The following is a 13,997-nucleotide window of genomic DNA, read 5'->3' as shown; positions in this document are numbered from 1 at the left end:
AGGTTCACTTCGGACCTTTAAGTGGAAGGTTGTTGGGATAAAGGCCCGTTTGACCTCCGTGTATAGTATACATACACTATTCAGTTGTACATATGAATACACCCTTATATGCCCTAAGTATAAATACATTTTATTCTGTGTACCAACACATTGTTGGTACACTCAGTACCTGTTTGGCTTGTGCACAGTGGAGCTACCCATCACATGACTCCTTGAGCGGCCATTTTCATTTTCCAAGCCCTTGCAGCTAGGAGTGTCCGCATAGGAAACAACTCCTCAATCAAGATTCACACCCAAGGTCACATTAGCTTTCCCATTGATTTGGGTCCAAATCTTGCTTCGTTGAATGATGTCTATCATGTCCCCCAACTTGGGGTGAACTTGTTATCCATTCAGCAGCTTTGCTAGTTGGGACGAGGAGTTTTCTTCACAATGACCATAATCGAGGTCCTAGACTTTCAAACAAGTTGTGATTGCTCACAACAAGGCACAACCTAATGGCCTTTACTACATGACCCACTTTCTTACTAAGCCGACTGCCGATGATTCAAAGTCCCATCGCTTTTGGGCTTTAGCCACTACACGGAAGCCTACAAACTCTGAGCATCTTTGGCATTTTCGCTTAGGGCATCTTGGCTACGACTCTCTTTATGATTTGTCGGGTCAAGGAATGGTTGAGGGCCTTTCACACCTAAGACTATCTCAAGAGGTCTGTAAAGCATGTCAGCTAGGTAAGCAGCATCATACACACTTTCTCAGCAGTCTATCACTCATGCTGTGGAACCCCTTAGGCTCATTCATGTAGATGTTTGTGGTCCCACATCTATTGCCGCCTTAAATGGTACACCGTACTTCTTTTTTATCGTCGATGATTTTTCTAGATGTATTTTTTTTTCTTATGCTTCCATGCTAGCTTTGCCTATCTTGTTTGCTTACCCGTCTTATCTTTCTCTCCATATATTCTCCATATTATTTACACGCGCGCACGCACACACTCTTAGAAATCCCTAGGCACTTATCCTAGTAGTGTATGGGATTGTTTTGCTTGTTTCATAAAGATAGTGGGGCTATCCATCCTTATTTTCCCATCCCTCGAGGCACAATGACTCAATGAAACGAAAACTAATTTAAAACCATCACTTAATGTGAAATCTTTTATTCAAATTACACCACTAACCCTATTAAAAAAAAACAAAATGAAACCAAAAAGTCCATTCTCCATTGTTGATTCTATCCGTCTATGCACGACTTGGTAGGCCCCTGGGCAACCGACGCGCACCCTTATTCCGATGCCCTAGCTTCTCTAGGGCAATCACTTGGGCTCCCTTGGTAAGATAGTCATCTCCTCTATAGTCTTGGTAGATCACTAGGCAACCGATGTGCTCTCACGGCTCAATTTTGGGCCTGAGAGCGGGTGTTCAGCTAAAAATGCATAAGTCTAACTTACACAGCCCCAAAATATGCTTAATTAATGAAGAAAACATCTTATTTTAAAAAGAAACACAATCCTAGAGAGTTATTATGTCCCACATACAAAACCCTAATTTGGGTGGTCAAACTTTCTGTAAATAGGCATGCAGCCCACCACTCTCCCTTGATCTCGTTTTTGCACGTTTCATGAGTTGTATCTCTGCTACCCACATCCCATTCTTGGAGGACATGGCGGTTAGAGCTTCCCCCAACCCTCTGCTACCATCTAGTGCCTAATTCCAACCTTCACCACGTATATACAGCCTTCATCAAGTTCTTGGCAATTTTTGCCCATAGTTTGTTGTTGCATTTGATGCTGACGTCAACATCTAGTGTTGTCACCATCAACTGGAAACTGTCACCATGATCTTCTTTCTCCTTTGAATGTTGCGTTTTCAATTTCTGGCTGTCCCCCTCACATTCTCTCACCTCTATTTGCTACGTTGGCATCTAACAACTGTTGTTCAGTTTTTCTCTCCTCAAGTACTCACGTTTTTAGTCTTTCTCTCTCCTGCATTGTCGTCTGCATTAAATCCAACCTTCCTTGGCTGCGTTTGATGGTGTTCGGCACTTGGAAGCTGCCTTTGCTACAATTCGAGATCTATTCAGAGTACGATACACTCTACAGCTCATAACCTCTACCTTGATCCCAAAGATACAAGAGTTTGAGGTTCACTATTCACTGTATAGTGTGTTTGCAGCATGAGCATTGTATATTCATTATTCATTCACTTTATTATTCATTGTGTTCATTGTCTCTAAGTTATCCTAAACCTAACCCTAATTGTGTTCTGGGTTTATTAATCTATGCTTTATCGTACGATTGGTTTTGTGATTTTTGCATTTAAAGCATTTATTCACACCAAACACAATGGGCTAGATATATGCATTGCCAAACTTGCCACTTTGTGCCCCAACATTATGCCAACATTGCTATTCATGGAATTATGCATATTACCAACCATACCCAGATACATTGGACCTTCATATCACGCATTGGTTGCCGCATACTGTAAGGAGTTTTGCCATACATCCCTGTATGTAGTCCCAAGCCCACAATAGCATTAGCCCCATCATTGCGTGCATGCCCTGTTATCCAAAAAGCATTGATTGGCACTTGGCCTTGCATATGCATCAATTGCCCTCACTAGCACCATTTGGTTATGCTCACTACCCACATTTGGAACATTATGCTGCTATATTGGCTCTTCCTTCGATGCATCTTGATGTCCCGAAGATCTTGAAGACAATTTCCTCTTGTTACCTTTACTGCCCTTCTTTAAGGGGGTTCGAAAAGCGCACGAATTGAGGATCATTTGCCAGTTGCATAAACATTTCAGTTGTTGTCCTCAGCTGATCTAAAGGCCTAGAAGGACCCACATTTTGGTCTAAACCAACATTATTAACTTGCTGTCCATGCTATGCGCCTTGTCCAAGATCAAGCATTACATTTTCCCCAAAACTTTGTGAATTTTCAGAACGAGAGGCATCATCCCTACTTGATCCCATCTCACTATCTGAAGACATTCTTGCGATACTCCTCCGCCGAATACAATTTCAGTACTAAAGAAAAGCTTCTGACCTTCGATTAGGTGCCTCAAGCCCACCAATTCGAGGGGATTAATGGTATCCGACAATGGAACCTTGAAAACAGCCTTCCTTCTTAGATAGGGTGGTCAATAACCTAATTAAGCACTAGTTACAACAAGCTTAAAATTCACGTAAACTGAAAATGCACACTTTACCACATTAATTTGGGGCATTGGACATCCTGTTGGCCCCAAAATTGGCATCCCTTGCGGTATTTCTTTATCTTATATTACAAATGGATGGAGTACAACTGAGATCCTCTAACCTCCTCCACTAATCCAAGTGCCTCCAGCTGTCCAAACTAACTAGCAAGCTTCTAAAAGTATTTGCCCTTGGTTTGCTTGGGGATTGACCTTCACCCTACACCTTGAAAGACAAATTCAACCCCAAATTTGATGTTGGCTAGCTATCCTCTTGAATTTCCTTGAAATTCCTCAATTTCAACTGCTGGAAGTCCTAGGCCCTCAATTCTGAGCATACATCCCAAGTGTGGTGGCCGATGCATAGTGAAGGTTCGATGTTCAACAATGGCAATGGCAAAGGAAGAGAGAGAGAGAATGAGTGATATGCACGACGTGTGGATACAAAGAGTTGTACCGCTCTTAGATTTTTGTGATAGTTATATGTAAAGTACTAAAGTAGTACTAAGGATGTGTTCACACCCAAGCATGTATAAAAGGCACGATGGCCCTTTATTCCCAACAACCTCCCACCTAAATGCAACGTACCTTAAGGTTGAGAAAAGAATCAACTAAGTCTAAGTAGGTACAAAATCAAAATACACATATACTATCCAACTCCCATCATCTGTCGGCAATGAGCAAACTGCTCTACTGAAAGATCCTTCGTGAGATGATCTCCAAGATTATTATCTATAAGTACCTTGACAAGCTCAATGCTTTTGCTATCAAGTACATCCCTGATAAAGTGATACTTCGCACGTATGTTCTTCGTCTTTGCATAAAAGGCGAGATTCTATGCTAGCATTATAGCACTCTGACTATCACAGTGGAGGACAGGAGTCTCAATAATGCCAAGCTCTCCTACCAAATATAAAAGCCATAAAGCCTCCTTGTTGTCAGAAGTGGTGCAGCAATGGAAGCATAAACAACACACAAGACAAGAGAAAGAATGAATGAATGAACACAAATATAGATGAGAACTCAGACGAATGCTCGGGAAATGGAATCCATATCAAACACGAGACAGCAACATACAACAATGAGTCACTGGTTGTGTAGGCACCTTGGCACCGGCTCCTCTCTCCCTAGAAGAATCCACAAATGATGGCTGAAGTACACCAGAGGAGGAGGAGCCCCAGCAATATATAGGCATAAAATGGGGGGAGCAATAAATACAGTCGGTCAGCGTTAAATGCTCCCCAGCCCTAAAAAGGGCACCAAAAAATGCGAGAAAAAATACTACAAAAATGCCATAGCCTCTGCAGCACAAACTCACACTTGAGCTGACTAATCTGCTAACACCCTCTCTCAGATCAGGGGTGATCTAATACAATACAATAGTACAATGATGGGGAATCATAAACTATACAACGTAGAACCACAAGAAGAACCATGGATATCCAAGCAGTGAGTGGCCAGCCCACCACCAAGATGCCTCAGAGAGTATTTGACGTCGATGTCGATCATAACAGCACCACCTAAAAATAGAGAAGAATAATAGCAACTCTCTGTGTTATATCACCTATGTCACTCAGAACATACAAGACCAATCTGCCAAACATGTCTCTGAACATGTGACCATGGAATCCCCGCCTTCCGCTAGAACCGCCAAAGTGTTCCCTCATGTGGGCTCTAGACGAAAGCCTCCCACTCTTTGTCAAGTAACCAACCCACCATGAACCTAGATGTCAATCCTAGCTCCAGGATTTGTACCTGCCAGACTTCGGTCGATGCATCAGGGATGTCCCTCTCTGGATCCTATGCATCTGTATAGACATATAGATGAGGCACGTGTAGGAAACTGTCGCCAGTAACCTGATGAGAAAAACACAAGCAGCCGGAGGTGTTGGACAGACAGGCGATGCAGATGCTGATCAAAATGCAGAGTATGGAAGCCAAAATCTGCGCCAAGGTAGCAGAGGGGTAAATCAGTCTTGAAATCAGCAATAAAACACATCACAAGGTGTGCACAACCGGAAATCTAATACCATGTCAAAAGTGGTGCAGCAATGGAAGCATAAACAACATGCTGAAATAAACTGCTGAAACACAAGACAAGAGAAAGAATGAATGAATGAACACAAATATAGATGAGAACTTAGATGTATGCTCGGGAAATGGAATCCATATCAAACACGAGACAGCAACATACAACAGTGAGTCACTGGCTGTGTGGGTACCTTGGCATTGGCTCCTCTCTCCCCAAAAGAATCCACAAATGATGGCTGAAGTACACTAGAGGAGGAGAAGCCCCAATAATATATAGGCATAAAATGGGGGGAGCAATAAATGCAGTCGGTCAGCATTAAATGCTCCTCAACCCTAAAATGGGGCACCAAAAAATGCGAGAAAAAATACTACAAAAAGGCCACAACCTCTGCAACATAGACTCACACCTGAGCTGACTAATCTGCTAACACTTGCATGCCTCAATGGCAGCCACATACTTCTGTAGTAGACTATGCAACACACTTCTATAGCCTAGAGATCTAGGAAATTGCTCCCCCTGTAAAGGTGAATACATACCATGAAGTAGACTTCCTGCAATTAGTATGACCAGCATAGTCTGCATCCGAAAAGCCAGTGACAAATGCTTTCTACTTTCCAAAGCAGATACACAAATCCTTTGTGCCCTTGAGATATCTCATGATACCTTTCACTGCTTCCCAATGCTTTCTAACAGGATGTGCCATGTACTTACTAACCACTCCCACCGCAAATGCTATGTCAAGATGTATAGCAACCATAGCATACATCAAGCTACCCACAGCTGAAGCATACGGGACCTTGGCCATTTCAACCTTTTCATCATCAAATGTAGTGTTGTCTTCTACATTGAGTTTCACATATAGAGACAACAATACACCAATTGTTTTTCCCCCCTCCATATTGAAACACTACAAAAACTTGGATACATATTCCTGCTATGACAGATAGAAGACCTTTCAATCTGTCCCTAAGTATATACATGCCAAGAATATGATTTGCTTCACCAAGGTCCTTCATATCAAAGCTGCTATGTAGGTTATACTTCAATGTGTCTAACGCATGAATATTCTACTACCAATCAGCATGTCATCCACATACAAAATCAGTATAATAAGGCTGCCATCTGCTGCCTGCCTTCTTGGTATACAAACAGTGATCCACTTGACTTCTTTCAAATCCTTGAGATTGCATGAATGTATCAAACTTATGACACCATTCACGCGGTGCCTGTTTCAGCCCATACAAGCTTTTGTTGAGTTTACATACCATCTTTTCTTACCCCTTAGCCATAAAGCCTTCCGGTTGTTGCTTATATATATCCTCATGCAGATCAACATGTAAGAAAGCAATCTTTACATCCATCTATATTAGTTTCATATCCTCACATGCAACCAAGCCCAATATGGTTCGGAAAGTAATCATTTTGACAACAAAAGAAAAGATCTCATCAAAGACAATCCCGTATTTCTACTTGTACCCTTTGGTAACAAGCCGTGCTTTGTACTTTGGTGAGGAACCAGAGATGCCCTTCATCTTGTAAACCCATTTGCATGGTAGGATTTTCTGCTCCTTGAGCAAATGCACCAAATCCCAAGTACCATTTTTCTTAAGAGATTCCATCTCTAACAGCATAGCTTTGTGCCATTTCTTGCTATCTTATCTGTCCATTGCTTCCTTGAAGCCTGACAATTCACCACAATCTATCAACATAACATAATCAACAACATAATTTGCACAAGGAACAAAGCTATTGGCTATTTGGTATTTCTAGTTGACCTACACACCCAATGATTAGTGTTTGCTAGCTGATCAGTTTGCAAATCTGCATTAACAACTTGTTGTTCAAAAGGTTCAACATGTTGTCTTGCCTGTTTCGACTATTCCAATGGCACATTTTCTTGCTGAAATTGTGGTATATCGTGGGCAACTTCTTGCTGGTCAATTTTGGCATCATTCCCTACATTTATAGGGTCATTTACAATAGGTATTTGCTACTGTATAGCAGGCACTCTTTGCTGTCCTACAGGTATTTCTTCTAAAAACACAACCCTTCTCACTTTCTCTGTCTTTTCGAGCTATTTATGCATGTGACATTCCCAGAAGATTATATCATTGCTACGTACAATTTTCCTCTTTTCAGGATCCCATTTCTCCCTCGTCACCATATCCTCGAAAAATGCATTTACAAGACTTTGGCTCCAATTTGTTATGTTGTTCTTTGCATATGTGCACAAATGCCTAACAACCAAACACTCTCGAGTGTGTATACAAAGGTGGCTTGCCCGACCACACTTTTTGAGGGACTCTCCTTCCCAAAGAACTATTTGGTGGTGACTGAATTTTCAAGTGTACAGTTGTCATAACAGCCTTTGCCCAAAATCCATGAGGTAATGCAGCATGAGCCAGCATGGTACGGACCTTCTCCTGTATAGTCCTATTCATATGCTCTGCGACACCATTTTGGGATGGATTATAAGGGACAGTGAGCACATATTCCCCACCATTGTCAAAGCGAATACACTTTAATGACTTGCTGGTCATATTTTTAGCAAGTGCCTGGAATTTTTTAAACTTATCCAAAGCCTCATCTTTATGACGGATCGAATAAACCCATTCTTTGCATGTGGCATCATCAATAAAAGTGATAAAATGTGTATGTCCCCCTAGAGACAACCCTAGCATCTGACATACATCTACATGTACCAACTCTAAGGGTGAAGATTTTAATGAAATAGACTTTTTATGCGATGTTTGAGCATGCTTGCCAAAAATACAATGATCACAATGGTCAAAATCAGCATACCTCAAACATGGTAAATAACCCAGATGAGAAAGCACTTTCATTCCGATCTGAGTCATGTGCCCCAACCGGCTATACCACAAAGACACGCCTGGCTACTCCATTATGGCAACAACATGATCACGCACACTAGATACATCTAATGGATACAGAGTATCACTTTAGAGCCTTTAGCAACAATCCTAGAGCCCTTACATATCTTCCATTTGCTATCCCCGAAAGTGATATGATAGCATTCATCATCTAGCTACTCTATGCTTATCGAGCTCTTCTTGAGCTAGGGTACATGCCTCACATTATACAAAGTGAACACTGAAACATACTAAAATGCTAACTGCACAGTTCCAATTCCTGCAATGTCACATGCATAATTGCCCCTCAAGTGGACAACACCATATCTGCCACCACTGAAGTCAGAAAGCCACTCAAGGTGTGGCGTTACATGGAATGAAGCACCTGAATCAAGAATCCAAGTGTGCATGTCATCATCAAAATCTACAATCAAGGAGTGTGCACTAAAAAAAAAAAGCAAACAGTACATCACTGCCACTATCATTCTCATGAGTGACTACATTGACTCTCTCTATCTTCACACTGCTCTTCTTTGCATGTTGGCTGTGATCCCTATACTGCATTCGAATTCTACGAGTGCTATTCAATTGGCCAAGAATCCAATCTTCCATGCAAAGACAAAGTACATTGAGGTGTGTTACCACTTTATCAGAGAGGTCATTGAGGACAAGTCTATCGTGCTTGTCGAGATCTCAACTGACCAAGATTCTACTGATCTGCTCACTAAAAGTCTCTTAATGGAGCATTTTACCTTCCTTAGGAAACTGATAGGCGCTGGATGAGATGACAATTTCCTAATCCTCGTAAAGGTTGGGGGTACAGGCGCATGTGCCTAACCACCCATGTACTCATTACATTGACAATACTCGCATACTTGTACACTGCACATGGCGGACGCCCATCACTATCACTTTAGCAATGACGTTTCAATAAGGGAAGGCTGGTCATACATTGAGACTATTGGAGTTCCCACATCCTATGCGTTTTGCTCTTGCTCTCTTGCTTCTTCCACTATAGCTCTTGCTTCCACTAGCAGGCTTCCACTCCACGCATCCTCCCTTCACACACTAGTAGTAGAGAGTTTCTCGCTCTTTGCATTTCTTTTTCAGTGGCAAGATTTTCAGTGACTCTCTAGCCACTGGAAAAAAAAAACGCAAACCTCAAGTCGTTTAAAAATTCTATTTTAGCCTACCATTTCACTCAGGGCATTTCATGTTTCAGTGAAACGTTTCAAGAGTTTCAAGCATTTCGGGTTTCAATGCTAGGAAAATGCATTTTGTCGTTACAATGCTTAACATCAAGAGAGAAATTTTTCTAGTGTGTTTGCAAGTCTATAAGAGCTATGGAGTCCCAACAATTCAATGGTTTTCGTGACACAGACAAAGAGTCTCTCTATTCTTCTCAAGATAAATGTCCCCAACAAACAAAGTGTCACAATAAGCGAGATGAAAATAGAAGAGCACCCTCACTCTAACAAGTCTTGAAGATCCAAGCAGCATTCTCTCCCTTCCACTTCTTTACATGTTTCTCACAGGGCCCATACTTTCATCCCTTGCATAGCCATTATCGCAGCACCCTCAATACAAGTGTCAGTTCTTTCATTGCCAAAAGAAGATTTACTCTATGCGTCGAACTACTCCCTGTGATATAACGCCAGTCGATTGGTGTAGTCGATTATGCATTGTTTGACTTATAAGGCCACTTTCCTTGATACCTTTTATTTATGATCTTTTGTTACCATCCCTATTCCTCGTCCAATGAAGGATCCTAGTATTGGTTCTATGATTGGCCACGCTACCTTATGGAATCAGCTCTAACTCTCGAGCTCAATCCTTTCTCTTCACAAGTCTACAAGATTTTGTTCTTGTACATGTGCCCAGATTTCAAATAATAGACGAAGCTCTCTTCTCTCTACCATGAAAAGACCTTTGCCCATCGTATTACCCTAGAGAAGAAACTCAAGATACTCTATGTTGATGATACTCCTATGAAGGATCACATCAATAAGTTGGAGAACATGTGATGACCTTGCATCCCTTCCTTGAACTATCTCATCAAAGGACATGGCAATGATTCTAATTACCCGGTTGCCATCTCCAAAGTACGATGTTTTCTACACCAGCTTGCTTACCTCTAGACTTTGTGACACTTCTTTGGGAGCCGACTCCACTTGTCTTAGAGCACAATGAGCAACTCAAAGAAACAAAAGCAAGTGGATTCAGCTTCACAAAGACTTTTACAATAGGTCCCGAAGGGAGAAACAAGTAGGACAACAAGAAGGCCTACAATAACAAGCAATAGGAAGACAAGAAGGACAAGAAGAAGTCCAAGGCGAAGAGCCCACACCGTGGGAAAGGTACTCATTTGGAGAAGAAGTGCTGGCAAAAATTCCTCCACTTGAAGCCAAAAGGTAGGTTCCAAAGATCCTAACGCTCCCCCAGCTACTATAAAGCATGTCTTCATCCATCTATTCAAGGTCGAAGATACAGCACTTGCTTCTTCCATTGAGAAGAAGCCATGGCTCATAGACAATGGAGCCTCTTCACATATGACCTGACAACATGATTGGCTTAAGGACATGCGTGCTAGGGGGGGTTTTATCACCATTGGTGTCAAGTGACAACTCTTTCGTCCTAGTTTGTGAAGTGGCAACTATTCCTCTTTTGCCAAATTGTCAAGATTTTTCTATCCTTTAGTTATCATTTAGTGCGCCATCTTCGTCTATGACTCCTCCTCCTCCATCTCCTTCTCCTTCATTTGCTCCCCATCAACCCTTGCCGGCTCCTTCTTCTTCATCAAGTATTTCTACTCCTTCCCCATCCCCTCAAGTTTTTCCCAAGGATATTGAACCGATAGAAAGGGACCCCTTTTTTTCTAATGAGGGGGGTGTACCCTTACACCCAGTGAGGAGGAATCCCTATCCCAACACGTGCATCACGGGTACGGAGGTCTAAGTTTCCATCACAACAAGATGAGTTTGTTGTTGTTCCCCAGTGGTTTCATCAACTTATGCAGGATTCAAACATTACTCACTTCTCCGAGACACCAACGGGCACACAAAGCCCAGCCAAGATACAAGCCAACTAGATTCGTTTGCCAAGATTTTATAGGGTTGTAAACCTACCACAAATGAGGATGCTCTTGCACACAATATCTGGCGTCGAGAACTCGATGTTCTATCTTGCTATACTTGTGGCTACTGAAGTCGTCCTTGGATTTGTTCCGTTTTTTCTCCTTACCCTTATTCTTTGTATTTGAATTGTAGCCTATTAAAGCCTCCAACTTCCCCTTCTGTGGAGAGTTTAGCTTGAAGCGATCCTCCTAATCAAACACCATGGGCACCAATTCTTCCCATGTGATGATATCAACCCATCCGAAAGCGATTAAAGAAGAATAAAACCCATTGTACCGAGCGGGTCACTATGCTAGTAAGACAACCACCATATCTTTGGAGGAGATCACCTTTCTTGCATTGAGAATTTCTTATTGCAGCTATTGCAGCTTGCTAATGTGATCCTTCATGGAGCAATGTTGGAATCCAACATCTGCATTCATACCTCCATAGACACTTGCTTCATGCACATCATCCACTTCTAAAGCTACTCCAAATGCAGCCATATCTAATGCGCACCCGTCATATGCTTAACATGCAGAATGACCATCGGTATGCATGAGAGAGAGATGAAAGAGTGGATGCGAGCATTCAACTTCTCCCAATGCACTTGACCCTTGTCTAAATCAGCTCTCTCTCAAAAGTAGAAACAGTTCTAAGATCCTTGACCATTGGACGGTAGATCTTTTCAGTCACCAACTCCATAAGATCATATGACTCCAATAGGACCTCCATCATCACCTTCTGGATGCTTAAGCTGTCTCCATCTAGCTTTTGAGCTTGGGGAAGCGCAAGTAGAACAAGGACCTTGAGGTCCATCAGAGACTGGAAATCTATGTCGCTAAACATCCCTCTCCCACCTCAAATTTGTCACGCTTCTAGGTTAGTCACCCTCTAACTTCAACAACACACCAGCTAAGACTTCCTCCACTCGTTCATTGAGTTCTTCACCATCAAAGGCGATGACAATGCAAAATATGCTTCAAAAGCTCAGAACGCAGCCTTCTCACCACTAGTCCAGCTGATTCCTTCGCAAAATCAGATCCACAAGTCTCCTCCTGATCAGCAAACGCAGCACTTGGGTTGGATAGCTGAATATGGCCGACCTGCAGCCATATATGAGCCGATCGCTGCCCAACCTGCCTGTGCTGCCTGCCTGTCCGACCTGCGCTGCCTGCCCAACTGTCCAACCTGCCCACTAATAGATCAGGCCAGACAGATGAATATGGCCAACCTACAGCCATAATGAGCAGACTGCTGCTTGTCGACTGCAGCCTGACCTGTCGGACCTGCCTGCCTGTCTAACCTGCGCTGCCTAAGTTCCCAATTGTCCGACCTGCCCTGGGGTGCCCGCTACCTGCCTGATGGGCTGCTCATTTGTCCCGCCTGCCCATAGCGGAGATGACCCTCTAACAGTGTGAGTCTTCAACCAGCTCCAAACGAATCCTTACTATATACAGAAGGCAGGAATGCCAATACAAGTGAACACGAGCATATCTTCTTGGGATCGATTCTGAAATAAAATGTGGAGCCTTACTCCTCCAGGTTCGCTCTTAGACTGATGGTTAGAGTGCAGACTCTCAGAATACTGGAAGGTTAGAGTACAGAAGTAGGTGGTATGCATCCCAGTAATGCTGTAGCGCCCCCCGCGCCCCCCCCCCCCCCCCCACACACACACACACACACTCTCACTCTCTCTCTCTCTCTCTCTCTCTCTCTCTCTCTCTCTCTCATAATGTCAAATCAGAGCTCTGGTCCTAAACCCTAAACCGATGCCTCCGAAACGCGAATGTACCTTGGAGACGTAATCTCGTTCAGCAAATTTGAAGGCAAAACCGAGGCAGCCAAAGAGGATGGAAACGTGAGAGCAAGCGCGGGCAAACTTTGAAACCTGAACTTGGGGGTTCGCGTTGCCCATGCCCGACGCCAGATCAGAGAAAGCCTTCGCGATCTCTTGAAGCGGCCTGTCCGTTGATCCAGCCATTCTCTCTCTCTCTCTCTCTCTCTCTCTCTCTCTCTCTCTCTCTCTCCCCGTGCTGCCTCCGCACTGAACTGATGATGATCACGGTAGTGCAATCAATCATCTATCTAAGAGCCGGGTGGCACCCAGCTCTAGTAGGGGCCAGGTAACCCCCCCTCCCCCACAAAAGCTTTGTCGCCCCTACAAGGTGGAGTGGGGTTTTGATAGCCTTCCACAACTCCTACAAATACTAGCTCTAGTAGGGGCCATGTAACCCCCTCCCCCACCAAAGCTTTGTTGCCCCTACAGGGTGGAGGAGGAGTGGGGTTTTGATTGCCTTCCACAAGCCCTACAAATACTAGCTCTAGTAGGGGCCAGGTAACCCCCCTCCCCCACAAAAGCTTTGTCGCCCCTACACGGTGAAGGAGGAGTGGGGTTTTGATAGCCTTCCACAACCCCTACAAATACTTGTGAGAAGAGCAGTTCAAGCAATTCTAGCGAAGGTTTAGTAGGGTTTACAGTGCCAACAATTCTAATTGGTCTAATTAAATGAAACATTGATGCAGTCATCCATCAATAGCAAAGAAAAGTCAACCCTTTGTAAAACATTAATGTAAACTTTTCCCCATTGAAATGCTTCCCATCTCCCTAACGTGATTGTAAGGAATCAACACCCTATTGCATTCCCATTTGCACTCAAAGAGCTAGTGCGAACCAGCCCTAATGTGTATCTTAAAAATTATAGCTTTATGCATATTGACAAAATTTGGAGGTTTAATGCTAACTAGGAAACATGTGCAATTAAATCTCCAAGCCATTGCT

General features: G+C 43.1%; 1 protein-coding gene across 1 annotated transcript in view; it reads right to left on the bottom strand.

Moving 5' to 3' along the window:
• ACD11 (Glycolipid transfer protein (GLTP) family protein) overlaps positions 1–13,361 on the bottom strand; it is a 39,000-nt gene extending 25,639 nt beyond the window's left edge. Inside the window, exon 1 of the mRNA XM_087670993.1 lies at positions 13,011–13,361. Within this exon, the coding sequence (XP_087527119.1) occupies positions 13,011–13,199 (189 nt within the window). The 5' untranslated portion in view covers positions 13,200–13,361. The remainder of the gene's footprint in view (positions 1–13,010) is intronic.
• Between the last annotated feature and the right edge of the window lie 636 nt (positions 13,362–13,997).

This window comes from Lygodium microphyllum, chromosome 29, assembly GCF_053477565.2.
Source record: "Lygodium microphyllum isolate KBCC chromosome 29, Lygodium_microphyllum_v1.1.10, whole genome shotgun sequence".
Classification (NCBI taxonomy): domain Eukaryota; kingdom Viridiplantae; phylum Streptophyta; class Polypodiopsida; order Schizaeales; family Lygodiaceae; genus Lygodium; species Lygodium microphyllum.
This window is presented reverse-complemented; position numbering and strand designations above follow the sequence as displayed.